This window comes from Phocoena phocoena, chromosome 1, assembly GCF_963924675.1.
Source record: "Phocoena phocoena chromosome 1, mPhoPho1.1, whole genome shotgun sequence".
Lineage (NCBI taxonomy): Eukaryota > Metazoa > Chordata > Mammalia > Artiodactyla > Phocoenidae > Phocoena > Phocoena phocoena.
In genome coordinates this window covers 75,119,428-75,139,834 of record NC_089219.1, presented here as the reverse complement: position 1 = coordinate 75,139,834, position 20,407 = coordinate 75,119,428, and the positions used below count along the sequence as shown (strand labels likewise).

The window sequence follows — 20,407 nt, the reverse complement described above, 5'->3', positions numbered from 1 at the left end:
CCGTTTTACAAGTTTTGGTTTATGCTACAATTAATTTTGTGTTAGCATGCATTAACAGGAAGGAAGGAAGGAAGGAAGGGAGGGAGGGAGGGAGGAAGGAAGGAAGGAAGGAAGAAAAAAATAGACTTTAAAAAGAGACACCAGTGGTGATTTTTTTGGGCAGAAGGGTTCTTCCTAATTGAAAAGGAATCTCTGCAAATTTCCTTTAAATGGGCAGCTCCCTGTACAAATTAAAATGATTCGGAACGTTTCTAGAACACACTTCACTAAGTGAGATACACCTGTACTCATACCTTATCCGTCAAAACAATCTTTGTTTTCTCTCAAGCTAGGACTTGCACTATAGGACACGCCTCGTGCAGTGGTGGCAATGCGGAGGGTGGTGAAGGTGACTGAGTGGCAGCCAGGAGGGCACTTTCCCTTTCTCCGTCTCCCCAACCAGAACTTTGCAGCCTCCAGAGCAGACTCACCTTCCCGCTCCTTCTTTTTCCCGCCTCGACTCTTACTGCAACCCCCCACCCCCCTCGGTACGCTCTCTCTGCATCCTTCGGTCTTCCTTAGCTCTCACCCACCTCCCTTCCCCGCCCTCCGCCTTGCCTCGCCCGACGCCCGCAGAGCAGCAGCCGGCAGCCCGCGCGCCCCGTTGCGGCCCGGGGCTCCGGGGCATGCGCTCTGCGGCGTCGCCGCCCTCCCCCACCCGTCCCGCGGCAGAGTTATGCCAAGAATGTGAGGAGCCCGCGAGGGCCAGTGTCGGTCATGGGGAGCCGCCGCCGCGAGCGCGGCTTTCTCCCGAGCGGGACTCCGAGCTCTCCCCGCACCAGGGGCGAGCCTGGCTGCTGAGGCGGAGGGGGATGACGGACCCTTTGAGGAGGACGCTGTCCAGGCTCCGGGGGAGGCGGGGTCCTCGTGCCGCCGGGGGGCCCGGGCGCCGGGTGGCCACAGCAGCCACCGTGGCGGCCTCTTCGGCTGCCGAGGGAGATGCCGGGGGTGCTCCGGGCGGACCCCTACGCGAGCGCGCCGGCGGAGCCCGGCCGAGCCTGGAGCGACCGCCGCCGTCGCCTCAGGCGTGGGGTCCTGAGGCGCGGGTCCCGGGAGGGCGGCCGGAGAGGTCGGGGGCGCTCGGGCCTCGGCCGCGCGGCGGGAAGGAGGCCGCACCCTCGGGCCGCGGTCTCACTCGCGCCTCTCTGCACGCTCCGCCGGTCTCCGAGGGCAGCGTGGAGGACGACGCCGACTATTACGAAAACCTGCCCGGCGGCTCCCAGCCCGCGCCGGAGCCTGAGGGGGCGGAGGCGGAGCGGTGGCCCCCGCCTCCCCCGGCCGCTGGCTCCTCCCCAGGGGCGGAGGGCGGCCGTCTGGAGACAGGCAGGCTGCAGACCCAGTTGCGAGAGGCCTATTATCTGCTGATCCAGGCCATGCACGACCTGCCCCCTGACTCGGGCAGGCGGCAGGGCGACCGGGGCAGGGCGGATCGCGGCTGCCCTGCGGGAGCCCGGGCTCCGGGCCAGCCGCCTTACCCCTGCGGCGCGGCGGCCCGCCGAGCCTGCCCCCGAGACTGCGAGCGGGGAGGCGGCGACTGCCCTTGGCAGCAGGTGTCCCCTCCCCGGTCGCCTCCGAGGGAGTCGGGGGGAGGCCGCCCGCGGACTCCTCGGATGCGGCTGTCCTGCAGCAGAAGCCTCGACAGCCTCCGCGTGGGTGCCAAGCCGCCTTCCTTACAGCGGTGGCGGAGCGACAGCTGGATCAGGTGCGGCGCGCGCGGGGAACCGGACGAGCCCCCGCCACGTGGAGGCGGGATGGACGGCTGGAGCGGAGGCAGCTCCCGGGCCGCGGCGCCCTCCGGCCTCCGGCCTCCCAGCTCCGAGGACCCCCGCCGCTCCTCGGGAAGCCGTGGCAAAGAAGACGGACAGGAGGGGCTCCCCTTCCTCAAACCGCCCGCGGTGACAGTCAAGAAGCTGCAGAAGTGGATGTACAAAGGACGCCTGCTGTCTCTGGGAATGAAGGGTCGCGCTCGTAGGACACCCCCCGAAGTCACCCGAGCGCAGGCAACGTCTCCAAATCTGGGCGCTTTGAAAATGCGGGAAAGCCAAGTCGTCTCGGTGCCGCCAGACCAAAGAATTACGCTGACAGGTAGGATACCTTGCAATCAAAATGTGTTTACCGACCGGGCTTCTGTCTTAAGAGCGAAGAAGAAGGTATGGTTTTGCAGACTACGGTACGTGCTGGTGCCAAAGTGAGGGTCACGTCAGTGGCAGCCTAATGCCATTTCCAGGTTACCTAGTATAATGCCTTATCTCGGGTTTGTTTGTTTATTTGTTTGTTTTTTTAAGACAGTGGCATGAGAAACTTGGGGTTTTTGTTTTTTCTTCTCTAAGAACCAGTGTACCTAGTTCTAAGCGCAACAGTGAGTAAAGGTTAAGTTCACCACAGTTTGCTTTTCAGTCTCGGCTTAAGAGTTGGCCGGCGCTGCCTTGACTTTTATTCTTTGTAGCTCTGGGCTAATCTGTAGACTTTTGTGGAGTTTGTGAATTTGAATTTGATCCAAGTTAGACTTTATGGGCTTCATAAACTGTCATTTTACTCATTACACCTCCCGGTCAGAAGCGTTTGTGTACACAGATACACACAACCAAAACCCAAAACCAAAGCAAACCGAAAAAACTATCATGGTAATACTTCTTTTTAGTCAGGTAGGATTTCACGTTTCTTCTCTTCACCTTTCCCTCCCCTCCCCCTCCCCCCTAAAAACATAACAATGTAGGTAATCTTATTATTGTGGAAAATGAAGGGCACTTGGGTTTTAATCAGAAGAAAAGTATGTCTTATGTACTTTTTAAGAAAGTGTAGGCAGTTAAAGGAATTTGTAAAAAGTATATTTGTCCTAATAATAGGATTTTACTCCCTATTTTATATGTGTGTGATTTTTAGTTTTCACTGAAGGTTTAAGTTATCCATTCTAGAAATCTCTTACGTTGTAAATAGTAAAAGAATTCTCTTGTGAAAGAAGTACCTTTAAACTGAGCCAAAAACAACATGATCTTTCGGACTACACTTTTAAAGACTTTTAGTGAACATAATGACTTACATATCAGTAATACTTTAAAAAATATTAAATGCTGAAATGTAAAAGTATTCACAGTACTTGGCGGTTTCTCTGTTAAGAATTACAAATCCTACAGGACTAGGTTTGTACACATTAACTTTTTAAACCAATAAACACAAAACGGGGAGAAACAAAGTTCACAAAACTTTTTATTACACAATGAGGACAAATCAAATAATTCACTTCAAGTGTATACAAAATGAGAAGTTCTTTTGAATCTATAAATCTCTAACCCACACCTGTCAATTTCCCTCAAATTTATTCCATTCCACCTGAATAAAAAGATAGTAGAATGTAAATTTTTGTGAAGAGAGGTATACTTTATGCTGTTTATATTAAAATATACATTTCCAGTAGTAAAGTATTTGTAATCATTTATTACGTTTTAGTGCTATTATATCTTTACCTCCACTGATTTGGGTTCAGTTAACTCTTTTTAAGACAGTTAATTTTTAGCCATAACAAAAATCTGTATAAAACTTCAGTAAAATATGTATTACCCTTTTGTTGCAAAGGTTAGACATTACTATCTGATGGCTTTTAACACCCTCAGTTGTTGTGTAAACATTGAAGTGTTTTAAAACTAATAATAACTGTAGTAACTCTTAGGAATGAATTCATTGATTTTTTCATTGAGAAACTAATTAAATGAAACCAATTTTAAAAGAAATTAAATGACACATTAGAATTATTATGTGATGGTATTTTAGATATTTTACAAGAAATCTAAACAAAAGCTTAGATAATCTCTGGTTTTAAAAACTTTCTCAGGTGTTATTTCCTTTCAAATCATAAGTTCATCTTTTAGGAAAGATAAAAATAATTTGTGCAATGTTTATATATCTAGTATAGATTTGAAGAGTTAATTTTTTTTAAACTGTTTTTTATGAAGGTTAGTTGAACTTATTAAAACCATTCTGAATGCTTTGTGGGGTTTTCATATAATCTTTATTACTTCCCTTCCCTCCCCCCTCCATGGAGGTATGACAGCTGTTATTGCACAACAACAGCAAAAGCAAAGAAGGGGTTAAGTAGTTTGCCCAAGGTCACTTAAACTAGTATTTGGTTTATGTATACTAGTATATAGATTCAAACTATTATGTGGATTCAAACTCAGGTCTTTATGACTCCAAAACCCCTATTTATATAAGGTCAAAGGGACTCTAAATTTCTTTAGAGGTTTGATCCAATTAATTCTATTAAATTGCTTGGACTGAGGAGATGGATGGAATTTCAACAAGGTTTAGAGGGGTAAGTAACTTCCTCAAAGTTGCAAAGAAGATGGGGGAATCCTAGAATAGGTTTAAAGTCTTTCTTTTAGTCAATTGCTTTATCCATCTTAAACCTTTACCTTTAAATGTTTAGTTCAAATTGGTTACTGGGATTCTACTTTTAATCATGTTTTCTAAAAAGTTAACTGGGCAGTCCCGATGAAGCAGTACATTCTTGGTTGTATAAAGATGTTAAATAGCTCAGAAGGGGACTTCCCTGGTGGCTCAGTGGTTAAGAATCTGCCTGCCAGTGTTGGGGACACAGATTCCAGCCCTGGTCCGGGAAGATCTCACATGCTGCGGAGCAATTAAGCCCGTGCGCCACAACTACTGAGCCTGTGCTCTAGAGCCCGCGAGCCACAACTACTGAGCCTGCCTGCCACAGTTACTGAAGCCCACACGCCTAGAGCCTGTGCTCCGCAACAAGAGAAGCCACCGCAGTGAGAAGCCCATGCACCGCAACGAAGAGTAGCCGCCTGCTCGCCACAACTAGAGAAAGCCCGCGCCAACAACGAAGACCCGATGCAGCCAAAAATAAATATAAATAAATAAATAAATGTATTAAAAAAAAACAGCTTAGAAGGTTTATATCACATTTTTCTGTACAATATTATTTGTGGCGATGTTTTCTTTCAAAATAGTTATAGTTAGAATTTATAACACAGAATAACTATGTAAGGAGATAGAAATACCTAATCTGCTTAGGTGTTTTGGAAATTTTTGAAGCCATATGACAAATGGAAGCCAAAATGATATTCAGTTTTGATTTCTGGCTCCTACTAAGAACCACTAAAACTTCTGATAGTATAATACTGCCAATGATTTGATGCAGTTGGGAATGTAGTGCTCACAGATTGACCAATTTGTTACTAATTGAGATGATTATTTAAGAAATCTAAAGTCATTACACATGGTAAATATTGTAAAGTTTCTTCAAGCCTTAAGGTTACAAAGGAATTTTAATCTATTTGCTGACTGTACTTCATTATAACTCTTTATAAATAAGTTTTAATTAGCATATAGTACTCAAAAATAAATCGGAAAGCACTGGGTTGAGCTATTTTGGCCTTTTACTGCTTTAAAAATAATTAGCCTACTTTGACTCTACTCTTCTTGCTCTGTGATCTGTGAAAGAAAAAAAAATTGGGGCATGTAATATTCTGTTCAAAATCTTTAGACAGTTCTTTAAAGGTAGTATTAAATAGCTGGTGTGATCTTGTGCATTATATCTTAAAGTGAAGTTGACACTGTTAATGCAGATTTCTATCTATTCCCTTCTCAAGTATTTGTAGCTTCAATTTCTTAACTTTATGAGCTACATTATCTTTATGATTTTTTCCAACAAATTCTTTTGTGCATTAGCCCTCTCAAGACTAGTAACTATAGGCAAATACTTTTTGAGTGTCTTCTAGCTCTAAATTCTTCTGTTAGAAATTCTGCCATCGTGGCCCCAGAAGCAAGTGAGTCCATTTCTTTGTTTTTGTTTTTTGTTTTGGGAAGAGTGCCATAAAACATTGAAGTTGCTGGTGGCAGGAAAACATTGAGAGTTACAGATTCAGCAGAAAATAGTGTTGTGTTGATTTTTGAAAGTCCTCCATTTCTAAGTGGTGTTTATGTTTTGAGAATCCTAAGGCTGTTTTCCAGACCTTTGCCACTCAACGTGTGGTTTGCAGTTATAGAGCAGAGCTTTTCAAACTTAATGTGTATATGAATTCTCTGAAAGTCTTGTTAAAATGAAGATTTAATATGTGTGGGGGTGGGACCTTGAGATTCTGCATTTTAACGAACTTGCAGTGTAGATGCTGCTGTTTGGTACACACTTTGAGTAGTAGGCTCTAGAATTCTCAGTATCTCAATCACCTATCTTGATACATTTTAAAAAGTTTTGAAAAAGCATTCTACTTTATTCTGATACTTGATACTTAAACTAACCCCTATTAGAGCAAAGCACTTGAGCTCTTTCTGCTTCAGTTTTATGTGTATGAATTTATACTTACTACTTATATATGCCAAGTTTAAGCAGATCCCTCCATGTTAGTCTCATCTTGCACCAACAAAAGTGAGATTTTAGAATCTGCAAGAGAGAATGCCATGTAGTGTAATGGCTAATAGAATAGAGATTCTGGGTTTCTGATCAAATCTACCACTTACCAGCCTTATGACCTTGGACAAGTTACTCAGCTCTGCATAGCCTCAGTCCTCAGGTTGCTGTGATGATGAAAAAAGATAATCCATTTGGTACCATGCCTGGCACTTAGCTGTTATCAAGAGAAAGGCAAGCAGGCTTTGTGAAAATATATTAGGATTCTGGATAGAGAGTGAAATGATCTGAAGTTGAGAAGGACTGCTTTAGGGAGCATTGGGAATTGAACTAGAGGACACCACTTTAGGAGCACTTATTTATTCTACTCATCTTTTCTTCTGTGCTTCTTTTCTCTTGTTCCTCCTCATTACTTTCAGGGAACTGAAAAGAGTCTCAAAGTTTCCTTCTCTACTTTCCTGTCCCCAAAGCTAGCACACAGCTTTTTTCTTAAGAGTTTTTATTGCTAGTCACAAGGGAGGAAAAATAAAAGATAGAAAATACCTTTTTTCTTTTCATTGTACCCCTCTCCTCATTTAGATTTATCTGGGAAAGATAAAGACATACATATAAACACACTCATATGTAAACCTAAGGCTTAAGTTTATTCTAGTAATTTCATTTGGGCTGCCAAGCTTGACTCTATAAGCAGGGCTGCTTTTATTTATTTAAGCTCAAATACATTGTTCACAAGAATGCTTTTATTTAGGATTTTTAAAAGAGAAGTAAGCTAAAACAACAGTTTGTTTTTGCAGTAGAATGTTTTAAATGATGAAAAGATGTTGTAGATACTGTACATTTTCAATGAGGGCTGCAGTACATAATTTCCCAGAAAGTTTGCTGTTGATTTTGATCTGGGGCACTAGTTAAATGTTTAGTAATAGTAACTCATCTAGATTTATTATGAAATACGTAATAGTTGAGAACACAAAATTGGCTTGAGTAGTTCACCACTATGTAAATATTTTTCTGAGTGAAAAACTTTTAATTGCCACTTCCGCATTCTCTTACAGATTTTCAAGGAAAATGACTTTAATTAGAGTCTGATAGTTATACCATAACGTGTATAGTTGCAAGAGAATAAAGACTTTTTTGCCTTGCAACTTTGCACACTTATTTTTATATCTTTTTAACTTTTGTCTTCTTTCAACATATAAATATATAAATGTCAAAATATATATACACACACACATATATATAAAATTTGAAGCTAAAGGTAACTTTTACATTTATGCCAGTAAGGTTTAACATTAATTTTAGCATAAATGGGGAGTGAAGAGAAGATGGTAAATAGCTTTCCATTTCTGTGTAACTTATATTCATATGCATCCATTTAATTAACTGAGATAAAAATGAAATGCTTTAAGTTATATATAAATAATTGCCCAAGTAAAATTTTCTACCTTGAATAATGTGTCGCTTATATTCAGTTTTAATAACGGAATAAATTTGGTTTTTATCAGAACGTATAATAATGTACCTCTTTATCTCTAAATTTAAACTTCAGCATTATGTGTTTTTAAATATTCAGCAATAGCAAGCAGACTGTTTCATCTCAAGTTTATGTAGTTTGTAGTTTCATGAAAAATAGTTGTATTGTGTTTCACGATGTAATTATTCCTTTTAATATTACATATTCATTACATATCAATAGATGTATCGGTTTAAATATGGGATACTGGTAGCTTTATTTTTCTCATTGTAGTTCCTTGGAATATAGTACAAGTAGAAGCATGTTTATTTCATTTACAATGTACATCAAAAAACTCTGAAAGGGGCTTCCCTGATGGCTCAGTGGTTGAGAGTCCGCCTGTCGATGCAGGGGACACGGGTTCGTGCCCTACGCTGGGAAGATCTCACATGTCGCGGAGTGGCTGGGCTCGTGAGCCATGGCTGCTGAGCCTGCGCGTCTGGAGCCTGTGCTCCGCGGCAGGCGAGAGAGGCCCGCGTACCGCAAAAAAAAAAAAAAAAAAAAATTATAGTAGGTCCTTTTTTTTTTTTTTTTTTTTTTTTTGCTGTACGCGGGCCTCTTACTGTTGTGGCCTCTCCCATTGCGGAGCACAGGCTCTGGACGTGCAGGCTCAGTGGCCATGGCTCACTGGCTCACGGGCCAAGTCGCAACGGGGCACGATCGAAATGTGGTTTTGTTTTAATTATCTATGTGTAGTGAGTTAGTTTATGATATATATTTATTTAGCTTATTGACTGTCATTGAAGCCGGGAAGCCGGCTTTATGTAACTCTTTGGAAGTGCAAAAAATTTTCCCCTTTATATGGAATTAATGTTACATATACATTTTTAGAGTCTTATCACATTATACTAATACATACACATATCTAAGTATTTGACATCCTCCATTGGGCTATGAATTCCTTAAGAGCAGGGGCTATTTTGTTCATTCTTGTATTCTTGCTGCTCAAGTTTGTACCTGTCAATAATATAGCTGTGTTGTGCTTGTTGTGAGACAGGATACCTGGTCCTAATCAAGGGCCTCCTTACGGACTTTTATTTTTATTTTTGCCCTAGATATTTAGAACTTAAACTCTGCATAAGTTGCTACTGCACTATATGGTTAGGAAACAGATGTTATTTTGAAATTTTAATAATCAGTAAGACATTCAGTAATAAGTAAGGCACAATTGTTTTGAAAGATTTATTCGAAGTTAATCTTTGTATGAAAAGGTAGTAATCTTACTTGTGTTTGCCAAAGTCCTTGTAGCAGTGAGTTTAAAATTACTCAAATATTAATTAAAGGCATACTGTGTATAAAGCATTCTATACAAGCTTTTTATAAAGCATGTTTTGCTTAGGGTAAAGCTTTTTTAGCCCTATGATATTTATAAAGGCAGTCTCAGAGATTGTTTATCCTTTTTCTTAGAATTCTTATGATACCTATACTAGCAGTCTGATATCTAAATAATAGAAATCATGTTTAGGTGGAAAATCCAAAATTTGTCTTGTTCAATTTTTGTCTCTGAATGTGATTAATATTACTTTTCTTTCTTTTTATCTTTTTAAAAATAGTATATATATATATTTTAATAATTTTATTTATTTTTATTTTTGGCTGCATTGGGTCTTCGTTGCTGCACGTGGGCTTTCTCTAGTTGCGGTGAGGGGGACTACCCTTTGTTGCGGTGTGGGAGCTTCTCATTGTCATGGCTTCTCTTGTTGCAGAGCACGGGCTCTAGCCACGTGGGCTTCAATAGATGTGGCACGCGGGCTCAGTAGTTGTGGTTCGCGGGCTCTAGAGCGCAGGCTCAGTAGTTGTGGTGCCCGGGCTTAGTTGCTCCATGGCATGTGGGATCTTCCCGGACCAGGGCTCGAACCCGCATCCCCTGCATTGGCAGGTGGACCCTTAACCACTGCGCCACCAGGGAAGCCCCTAAAAATAGTATTTTAATAACTGGTCTGAAGTGACATGCCTTTCTTGGTATGCCAGGCATTATATTCTGCCTTCTTTTTTCTTTGAAACAGACTTATTTGAAAATGTCTATGAGTCTTCAATGAAGAGAAGAGAACTTGAAGATCTGAAGGATAATATTGGCTTCAGGGGTCATAAGCCACTTAATAGCATCACTGTGTCAAAGAAACGCAATTGGCTATATCAGAGTACTCTGAGATCTTTTAATTTGGAAGACGAAAATAAGAAATGCCAAGATATAAGTCATTTATCCATCTCACCCGTTTCTCTACCTAAACTGCAGCTGTCACGACCTTTCCTCAAATCATCTGAAGAATATTGTACGTATATGGTGTGTACTGCTACAAATTCTTCATTATCAAGAGACTGTTCATTAGACTTTAATGAGGAAAATGATGCAGATGATGAAGGAGAAATATGGTACAACCCCATTCCTGAGGATGATGACTTTGGTATTTCAAATGCCTTGAGTTTTGGGGAGGCAGACTCTGCTGTTCTGAAGTTTCCTGATGTCGGTTTGAGAGTATTATCTGGTAGTGACCTAATGAAAGAAGAGCAGCACACTGAAGACTTGCTGTGCTCTTCTGAACACACAGGCGATGTTCAGACCACACAGTCAAATGAAATAAATCCTATAGATTCCATCTATTCCACAGAGTTTGTGGAGCAGTACAAGCAAAGGCATGGACACAAGACACAAGAAGGTATAATAGTAGAGGAGAGTCCCACGTTGAAATCTCCTTTTGCAGGTAAAGATGATCATATATCTGCCTTCTTCCATTTTTCAATTCTTTGGCAGTATCTAAAACTAAATATAGATGTCTATTGTAGCTATGTACTTTTCCTTACAAAGTGAGTATATTTTCATGAAAATAAAACTGAAAAAGGTTTATAAACATTTTTATATACATGGTGGTTTAATTATTCCTATTACAGACTTGGTTTTGTAAGGGGTGAAGGAGCTGGGGTAGTCCTACACCAACTTTTAGTGTGTATGGTGTGGTTTTAGTATGTCTATCCTTTGAGGCCGTAATTACTTTTCTCTTAGTTGAAAGAATGGAGTCACAGGGACTGGAAGAGATATATTCTTCATGTATGTCTTGTTTTGCTTCATTCATTTATTTATTCATTCATTCATTCACACCTGGTCTGGCCACAAATGAAAAATTGTATATTCAATATACTAGCAGTCATTAGTTTTCACTTTTGTGCCTACATTTCCTCAGAAACAAAGGAAGGGAAGAAGAGAAAAAGAAAGGAGAGGTAGAAGTAAAGATCTTGCAAATAGGTGCTACAATAGATATGGAACCCAGAAAGGAAATAATTGAAGTTTGATATGTATTAGGTTGAACCATATGAAACTGCCAATATTTAACAGTTTTTGGTCTGAAAACAAAAACAAAAACAAAAACCTGGCAATTCATGTAGTTCAACCTAATGGTGTTATTTTTCCTTGATTGCCTTGATTTCTGGTGTGCTTCTTTTTAAATTTAGTCCCAGACACACTACCCAAGAAAACACTACCTAAGCACTTTTAGTTGCAGTTATTAAATGTTGAATAGAAAGCAGTTCTATATAATGAGTCATTTTAATTTATAAAATTTCAAATGATACAGAGTAGTCAAAGATGTGGGGTATAGAAGATGCTGTTAGTACTTGTCCATATCCCTTGGGTTTTATTACTTATTTAAATGGAGGTAGCCTACTTCCAAAAATCAGTATCTGCATCTCTACTTGAGGACTCCTTCCAAAGTGTTAGAGAGTCTCCTGCAGGACATCCTGGGAGTGCCCCTCAACAAGTGACTGACAGGAGTTGGTATAGGCCTACCCCAGCTCCCTCCACACTTGGGTGGGATAATTGTATATTGTTTCCCAGAGTTTTCTCATGAAGTTAAGCTCCAGGTGCCCATAGTGGTAGCAGGCTTGATAATTCACCTTGAATTTTCTCCTGAATTTTCTCACTTTCTTGCTGATCTTTTTGTACTTTACAAGTAATCTACTTGCATTTGGATCCTTTTCTCAGGGGTATGAGGAGAAGGAGTAAATATTATATTGATAAGAAAGAAAGTGAGTTAAAAAACAGTGTGAACTATATGATGTCAATTTTGAAAGAAACAATGAAAAGCTGTCCTGGAACTGTTAATGCTTGACCCATCCTTACCCCCTGTGTTGGGATTAAAATTGTGTGTGTGCATTTCTAATTGTAGTCTGATTTTCCAGAGCAAATGTGTGTTTCTTTTGTAATATGGATGGGAAGAGGTATAAATAGTCTATAAAATAATAGTTTGGAACAGCGGTTGTGATCAGGATGGAGTGATGAGGAAGGCTTGCAGGAGTAGGGCAGACAGATAGTGATGGGTCTGGAATGGTGCAGAAAAGGCAAGAGGGCATAAGTATAAGAGCAACATTAGAGAGCCAGTGTCTGTAAAGTGATATACACTTTAAGTACTGTCTTTAAACTTTATTATTTTATGTTTGTGGCAAATTGTGAATCTGTAAAGACTGACAGACATTACCAAAAAAACAAAAAAACCACCCAAATTTGAAAGTACAGTAGGGCTGCCAATTATGTCTCCTTTCTTACTGTTATTCTTCTCTTAAGTATATTATTACAACAAGCACGTTCCTAAGTTGACCAAAGGAAGTATTTGGACAGTTCGTTTATATGTCATCTTTTTGCTTTAGTTTGATCAGAAAGGTCATTTACCTAAAGTGGTATGTTTTCTTTAGCAACATTGGCAGAAATCTGTTGAGAAATAGGCAAAGAGAATGGTTGAATTTCAAAATAATTTTTTGTTCAAGAAATAAGAAAGTTTAAGTATTTTTAATATGAATGACAATTTTATGATCATCCTAACACAATTGTGACTTGTTTTTTCCCTTTTAACTTCTGGTTGTTTATGTATCTTTTACCTAGTTGCTGACATAGTGGACTATTTTTGGTTTTTGCTAATTTCACTTGCTATCTATATTTTGTGTTGTTACATGTAGATTAATCTTATGATTGTTTCCCTATTTTTAAAGTATTTAATTGAGTTGATGTGCCCTAATCTGTTTGACTGGTTCCTTAATGTTGGGTGTTAATAGACTCCACTACTGTTGCAGTGATCTTTATCATGATCTATTTTACTTCATTAGGATCCATTACTAGTATCTTTACTTGGTCTTTTTAGCTGGTAACTATTTTAGGTAATATCTATATTGTATTTCCTGAAAGGTTCACCAATTTATAGACAATTAACAATTGGTTAATTCATTTATTCAATAAACACTGAGTTTCTGGTATGTGCCAGTTACTGCTCTAGATGCTGAAGGAGTGTGCCAGTTTCAATAGATTCAAGCCTGGTTCATAAATTTATATTTAAAGATTTTCATTTTATGTTTTCCCCTTATAAGCTGTAGCTAATCTGTGATTTGGTTGGTATAATTTTGGTTTAATTTTAAGTGATTGTTCAAATTGGTCATATTTCAGCTCTTGGATTTTATAAAAACAAAGCATTTAAAAAAAATAAATTCAGTCTTGTCTGCAGTAGAAATTGCTAACAAATACAGTATTTCATTTTAATAATTAGGTAAGGACTTCAGTAGGAGATATTTAATGCATAATATGTAAAAAAGTCAGTATGTTAGATTAACTCTTTATTGATTTAATAAAACCTAGAGCAATTTCATATACTGAGTAGCTTTTTTTAGGCCATGACAAAATAGATTGTAGACTACAGTAGGACTCTGACTACTATAGAATGTTTTAGACCAGGAAACCAGTAGAATTGTACTACAATTTACAGTACAAGGGAACGCTTTGTCTAGTTTATCAAACACTCCATTGCTTATTAGTTGCTTACCAGAAAAGCCCAGCAGGCATACTTAAAATAGTCCTTTCTCTACAAAGAAACTACTTTGTCAATAGGACACATTGAAGGGTGGGGGGAGAATACTATATTAATACTTTAAAGAAAGGTCATTTAATCTACTGATTTTTGAAATGAATAAACACTTTTTTCTCATTTTAGTTGTCAAATGTAGTATTACATAGAGTAACCTCTGATATTAGGGTCATTAAGGATCTTTATAAGGAATTATTAAATAAAGTATGAACAATTAGTTTAAATTTTAAATAATTGGGATAATACCAACAGAGTTTTAGAAGTTATTTTCACTTTGTTCTATTAATTTGAAAACGTACTAGGAACAGGTTCAGATTTTTAAATGAAATTGATTAGTCTTTACATTCTTTTTTTTGGGGGGGGGATTGAAAGTTTAAGGTTAAATGGAATATTTTAACTTCTTAATAATAGTTGAGAAAAGGTATCTGAAAATCAGTTTGATGTATATGTATGGACAGAAAATTGTTTAAAAGGATGGAGAGACTGAAAGCGTAGTACTTTAGAGCATAGATTCTGAAAGCCTGTTGTTTAGGTTTGAGTCCTGATTCTTCCACTTACCAGCTTTGTGATCTTAGACAAATTAGCTCATGCATGAGGTTCCTTACCTGGAGAATGGGGTGGTAATGGTATCTTAACTCTGAAGGTTATTATGAGAGTTAAATGAGGGTCTGCCCATACTAATTATTAAATTAATTTTTCACACTTTGTCTAGCTCAGTAAATGTTGGCTGGTATTAATTTTAATAATAACTAAATATTAATAATTTAATAATAACAATAGAAACTACTTTTAATATTATTTTCACCACAGTATTTACCATCATTAATCTCCTGGTAGTGCGGTTTTACAGTGGTTAATCTCTTGGCAATGTGGGCTATTATTTACTTTATTTGTACTTTTTTGAATTTTTAAAAAACGTTTTATTGTAAACCTGAGTAATTTTGACATTTAGGAAAAAATAAAACTATTTTTATGTGGAGAAGAATTCGAAAGAATTTTAACACTTTACTCTTTATGAAAATTGAAAATTATAAGAAAACATACTTTATCTCTGTACTGTCATTTAATATATTACAATAGCAAAGAAACGCCCTAATTTAGCTTTTGAAGTTCTACGGAATTATTGCATAAAGATAATACAAGAAAGAAAATGTCTATACATTTAAAAAATTATTCAGGTAGGTTTATGATATTCATTATTCAGTTATTCTTGATTAACTAGAGTTCATTCTATATAATCTTTGGTGATATGTTCTAATACAATTTTTTTTGGTACATGGGCCTCTCGCTGTTGTGGCCTCTCCCGTTGTGGAGCACGGGCTCTGGATGCGCAGGCTCAGCGGCCATGGCTCACGGGCCCAGCCGCTCTGCGGCATGTTGTATCTTCCCGGACCGGGGCACGAACCCGTGTTCCCTGCATCGGCAGGCAGACTCTCAACCACTGCGCCACCAGGGAAGCCCGTTCTAATAGAATTTTAGAGCCAATTAAGTTGGCTCTTGGTTGTCAAAATTATACACTTGTTTGGTTTTTAACTTTTTTTTTAACCAGCAATGCTATGTGATGAAATTTAGTTTTTAGAGTATTGTAAATATAGAGGAATCATTCTTATATTAGGTAGAATTTATAAATAAACATATTAAAATAGGAAACATGTTGAAATTAATGTTTTAATATGTTAAAATGAACATATTAAAATAGGAAGCTTTCCTAGTTTTCTCTGATATTCACTGTTTACAGTTATAAACACATGCTCACTGAAGTATATTGCAGTGAGAAAGATTTAAAAGAAACCTGTATTACCTTTCCTCCAAAGCGTCAGAATAGAAGGGCAGATGGAGAGGGAGATATTTCTTTCCACCGGAAGCCATTTGTAGATCTTGATATTCTGCTTGAACATGGTAGTGGAGATTCATCTAAACTTTTGACTAAATCTCACCCTTAAGATGAGACAGGAAAGAATTTGTGTCCATGTGAGAGCTTGTTAAGTTGGTGTTTTATAAAGTAAAAATAAAAGTAGGAATCAAAACATTTCACCTTATAATGTCTTTTATTTTCAAGGTCCTGGGATAGTAGCTGCTACAAATAAGCCTGATTTGGGAGTTACAGGACCGTCTTCTCCAAGCCCTAGCCCTGTGAAAAAAGGCAGTTCAATTCATTGGTCTTTCCCGGATAAAATAAAATCTCCACGAACTGTGAGGAAACTTTCCATGAGAATGAAAAGGTTGCCAGAACTTAGCCGGAAACTAAGTGTTAAAGGAAACTTGAATTATGGAAACAGTCCGGATAATACTCCTTCCTTGTCTAAATGTAACTGGCAAGAAATTCATCATGCTGTTATTCTACCTTCTGGGAACACAACCACAGCTGCTAAGAGGAATGTTATAAGCCGGTACCATCTTGATACTAGTGTGTCTTCTCAGCACAGCTACCAGAAGAAAACCTCTGTGAGTTCTAAGTATTCCTGCAAAAGTGGTTACCTCAGTGATGGAGATTCTCCTGAACTTATAGCTAAATCTAGCAAACATGGATGTGAAAACAAATTTGCAAAAGGAAAAGAAATAATTCCAAATAGTTGTAGCAAGAATGAAATAGACATTGATGCTTTTAGACATTATAGCTTTTCTGATCAACCTAAGTGTTCTCAGTACATATCTGGGCTCATGAATGTGCATTTCTATGGTGCTGAGGATTTAAAACCACCTCGGATAGATTCAAAAGATGTCTTTTGTGCAATTCAGGTAGATTCAGTAAACAAAGCCAGAACAGCTTTGCTCACATGTCGGACAACGTTTTTAGACATGGATCACACTTTCAACATAGAAATTGAAAATGCACAGCATTTGAAATTAGTAGTATTCAGTTGGGAACCCACTCCAAGAAAAAATCGAGTGTGTTGTCATGGAACTGTTGTTCTTCCCACCTTATTCAGAGTGACAAAGACACATCTGTTGGCTGTCAAACTTGAACCTAGAGGTCTTATTTATGTGAAAGTGACTCTTTTGGAACAGTGGGAGAATTCACTTCATGGACTAGATATAAATCGAGAACCAGTAATATTTGGTGTTGATATTCGAAAAGTTGTAGAGAAAGAAAATATAGGCTTGATGGTACCACTCCTGATTCAGAAATGTATTATGGAAATTGAAAAGAGAGGCTGTCAGGTATTATTTTACTGTGTTTCTCTACTGCCCCCTTATTTGTCTATTTGAGTAATAATTAAATTTATTTATAGTAAGTCTTGGGGGAAGGAGTTCAAGGTAAGTTAAAAAAAATCCAATTTAGACTTTTTCTCATTTCGATTCTTTATTTTTATTCCATTGCTGTTTAGGATGTAATTTATGCCTTAACCTATGTTGTCAGTGATTGAAAGCGTGCTAGATGGTTCCATAATTTATGTTGTGATGCAGAGCTGCATGGTCTTATACTTAAAGATGAAGATTGCTTTACAATGGCATTCCTAGCAAAAGCCAGAGCTGATAACATAGGCTAAGCCTAATTCATTTAAGGAATGTTTCTGAATGTTTTGACGTTCTTTTGGTAGAGAGTTCGACAGTGAATATTATAACCCTGTTTCACTCCTAAAATTAACTCCCTGCCCTTATTCCCTGTTCTCCCTCAGTTCCACTCTTTGGAAAGCATAAGCTTATCCATGTCTTACCTTTGGGATAGCATGGAGGATAAGGAGAGGTCCTACTAATAAAAGCACATCTCATTCTCTTTTCCTTTTAAAGAAGGTAAAAGCAGTTCATTAGAACAAACAAAAAACCTGGTGTTATTTGTAACAAGATATGTAAATGTTAACTAGTTAGTAGACCTTATCTTTATTTTCATTTATACATGTAGACTATGACAATGAGAAACAGTGTATGACTGAGGATATTAATGAGGTATAAGTAATTATTTATACTAATTTTTTGCAATACAAAATAAGCCTAAGCATCATTATGTTCTGATGTATTTTGCTTTAGTGCTATCAGAATTTATAACATTCATTAAAAAATATCGAGGATAAATACCACAAAATCTGAAATATGATTTCTTTATAAGAATGTAGATGCAAACTTAAAATAATCTACCTTGAATTTAACATGGAAATGATAGAAATTGCATAAGTTAGTGGAGTTTTGTATAAAGGTACAAGAGACTTGGATTCTGGTTTCTCATCCATCATTGGCTCTGTGATGTTGGTCAAGTCACTTAATCTCTGTGGGTCTTTTTTGCTTATATTAAATAAAAATAGATGCAGTAGCTTCCTGAAGCTGAGAGGTAGGACATTTGAATTTTTGAAACCTCTTTTCAGATATGTGATTCCATCAAGTCAAGTTTACGTTGTCTGGGTGGAAGTGAGGCCTTCAGTTTCCAATCCAACTTTTGGTCTAGTTACTTTTTTCTTAAGATCCTCTGTTTTTCCTGTATTTTTTTTTTCCATGCAGCATGTAGGGAGGCCAGAGATTAGGCAGACTTTAAAGCTAATTATTTAAACAGAAACTTTTACAATTGTATATTAAAATAAGTAACTCAAATAACGCTGTACTTTTGCAGTCTATTTTCTGAAAATATTTTATAAAGAGCAAGTATATAAGACTGTAATAACTGATTTTAAATGTCAAGAAAATATTTTTAGCAATGCTTTTTATTTCTATACTTAAAGTTTAGAAAGTTTTATTTTAATAAAGAATTATTTCCTGTGAAATAAAAAGTAAAAAAAAAATTTACAGTTGTATGTTTGGAGCTGTACTTTTTCAACACCTTTTCTTGTTTTGTCTCTTGTGCTTCTCCCTGTTGCACCCCAACACACGCACAGAAAGAGGCTGATTGTGCCTGCAGTTTACAGAGCAGCATACTGCTTAAATTTTGTTTACCTCTCTAGTCAGTAATTATTCTTGTTTTTTTACAATGAACATCAGGTTTTTACATCAGGTTTTGATAGTCAAACAAAAAATGGTTTGTGATATCTTCGAAATACTTTGAAGGCTACTACTGCCTGTCTCCTGCTTCCAATAGGAAAAATTAGTATAGAAATCATCCTCATGGTCCATCCAGTTCAGATTCTGTCCTCAATAGAGGCATCAAGCATGTACTTCAAGTGTTTGATTCAAGAAGTCAGCCTCTGAAGGTAGGGATATATCCTAAAATATCCCTGCCTGACATATCTATATTAGCTCTTCCTTCTTTTATTCACCTTTAAAACTATATTTGTAATTGCAGCTTTTGGGATAACATGTTCCATTAATTTATTACTTGCTATTGAAGTATTGCTTTCTTTAATTTGTTCTAGGTTCATCTCTTTCTCAAGTTTAAGAGGATACATCCTTATGAAATTTTGTGGCACTTAAGTGTGCATACACCAGAAGGGCTGTACTCAAGTTAGTTTCTTCTCGTGTGGTAGCATTTCCTTTGATCCTGTTTAATATTTTAGTTTCATTGTCTGGATCATCTACCGTTCTACTTTTCTTTCTTGTGATGATGTGAATGTAACATGAATGTGGATAAGGACAGGAAATTTGAATTTTCTTTCCAGTACCTTCCCGATTTCCCATATCATGTTGATTCTTTTGAATGCAGCAGCACCTTGAATTACCTTTTCTTAGAAATATTTGTAGGTTCTTTACTATCTTTCAATTAATACTTAATGCTTGTCATCGCAAGTATTTTGGATAACATTTCCATGTATCCATTACTGACGCTTTCCTATGTTGAGACCCACTTTCTGTAGTGTATTCTATCAGTTATTTAAAAACTCAGAAGAGGTTGTCATAAGTAAACCGGGAAATTTCATTTGCATTCTCCCTCTAGATCACTTTTAGCATTTTAAAGTGATTCCTAGTTCAAATCCTTGGGGATTGCACTGTGTGTTTTCACTTTATTTCTGTCTTGAAATAATTTCTTTATCTGTAACTTCTTTCAATTCAAGGTGATTAAACTTCCTAAATAGTCTTTGATGTGGAAGTATAGGTGACAACCGCTTTCCTGAATTTTCTTGAAGGTTTATCATTTTAAAAAACTCCAATTGCTTAATCAGGCATGTTTTCTCTTTAAGATACCATGTTGATTTCCTCTTAGTGAATTTATACTGAACTAACAGTGTTTAAAAAACAAATCTTTTTAATGTAGGTTGAAGGGAGAGTGAGTGGTGTCTTTGCATCTTATATACATTTTGAACTAGAAGTTTTATTTTACCTTTAATGTATAATTTTAATTGAATTTCCTTCATTGCTTTATAATCAATTAATTTGATAAGTTAAAAAGTCCTAGATTTATTTCTTCCTCAGAAACTTTTTTTTTTTTAAAGATAACTTTACACAAATAGTATACTGGAACCTTATTTCAAAAATATACTTTTTTCGAGTTTTAAAGAGATTAAGTAACTTGCTCAAATTCACCAAGCAAGGAGTGATAGTGTGGGGCTTTATGAATCCAAAACCCTAGTTTAACTGCTGTGCTGTATTACTTCAGTCTAGAGCAAAAGATGTGAAAGGGCAACATCTTGGGGCATGGAGATATTGTTTGAGCATGTAAAACTAAAGGGTAAGGATTGTATCTTTGCTTAAGATATGATAGGCAGCATTACAGAAATCACAGTATATTGTTCAAATTTAAAGGAAAGAATATAATTTTTTATTAAACTATATAACTATAACTATAAT

General features: G+C 37.8%; 1 protein-coding gene across 1 annotated transcript in view; it reads left to right on the top strand.

Moving 5' to 3' along the window:
* The first annotated feature begins 1,232 nt into the window (after nt 1-1,232).
* The window catches only part of SYDE2 (synapse defective Rho GTPase homolog 2), a 34,889-nt gene continuing 15,714 nt past the window's right edge, over nt 1,233-20,407 (top strand). Inside the window, exons 1-3 of the mRNA XM_065892656.1 lie at nt 1,233-2,124; nt 9,926-10,621; nt 15,819-16,921. Of these exons, the coding sequence (XP_065748728.1) occupies nt 1,413-2,124; nt 9,926-10,621; nt 15,819-16,921 (2,511 nt within the window). The 5' untranslated portion in view covers nt 1,233-1,412. The remainder of the gene's footprint in view (nt 2,125-9,925; nt 10,622-15,818; nt 16,922-20,407) is intronic.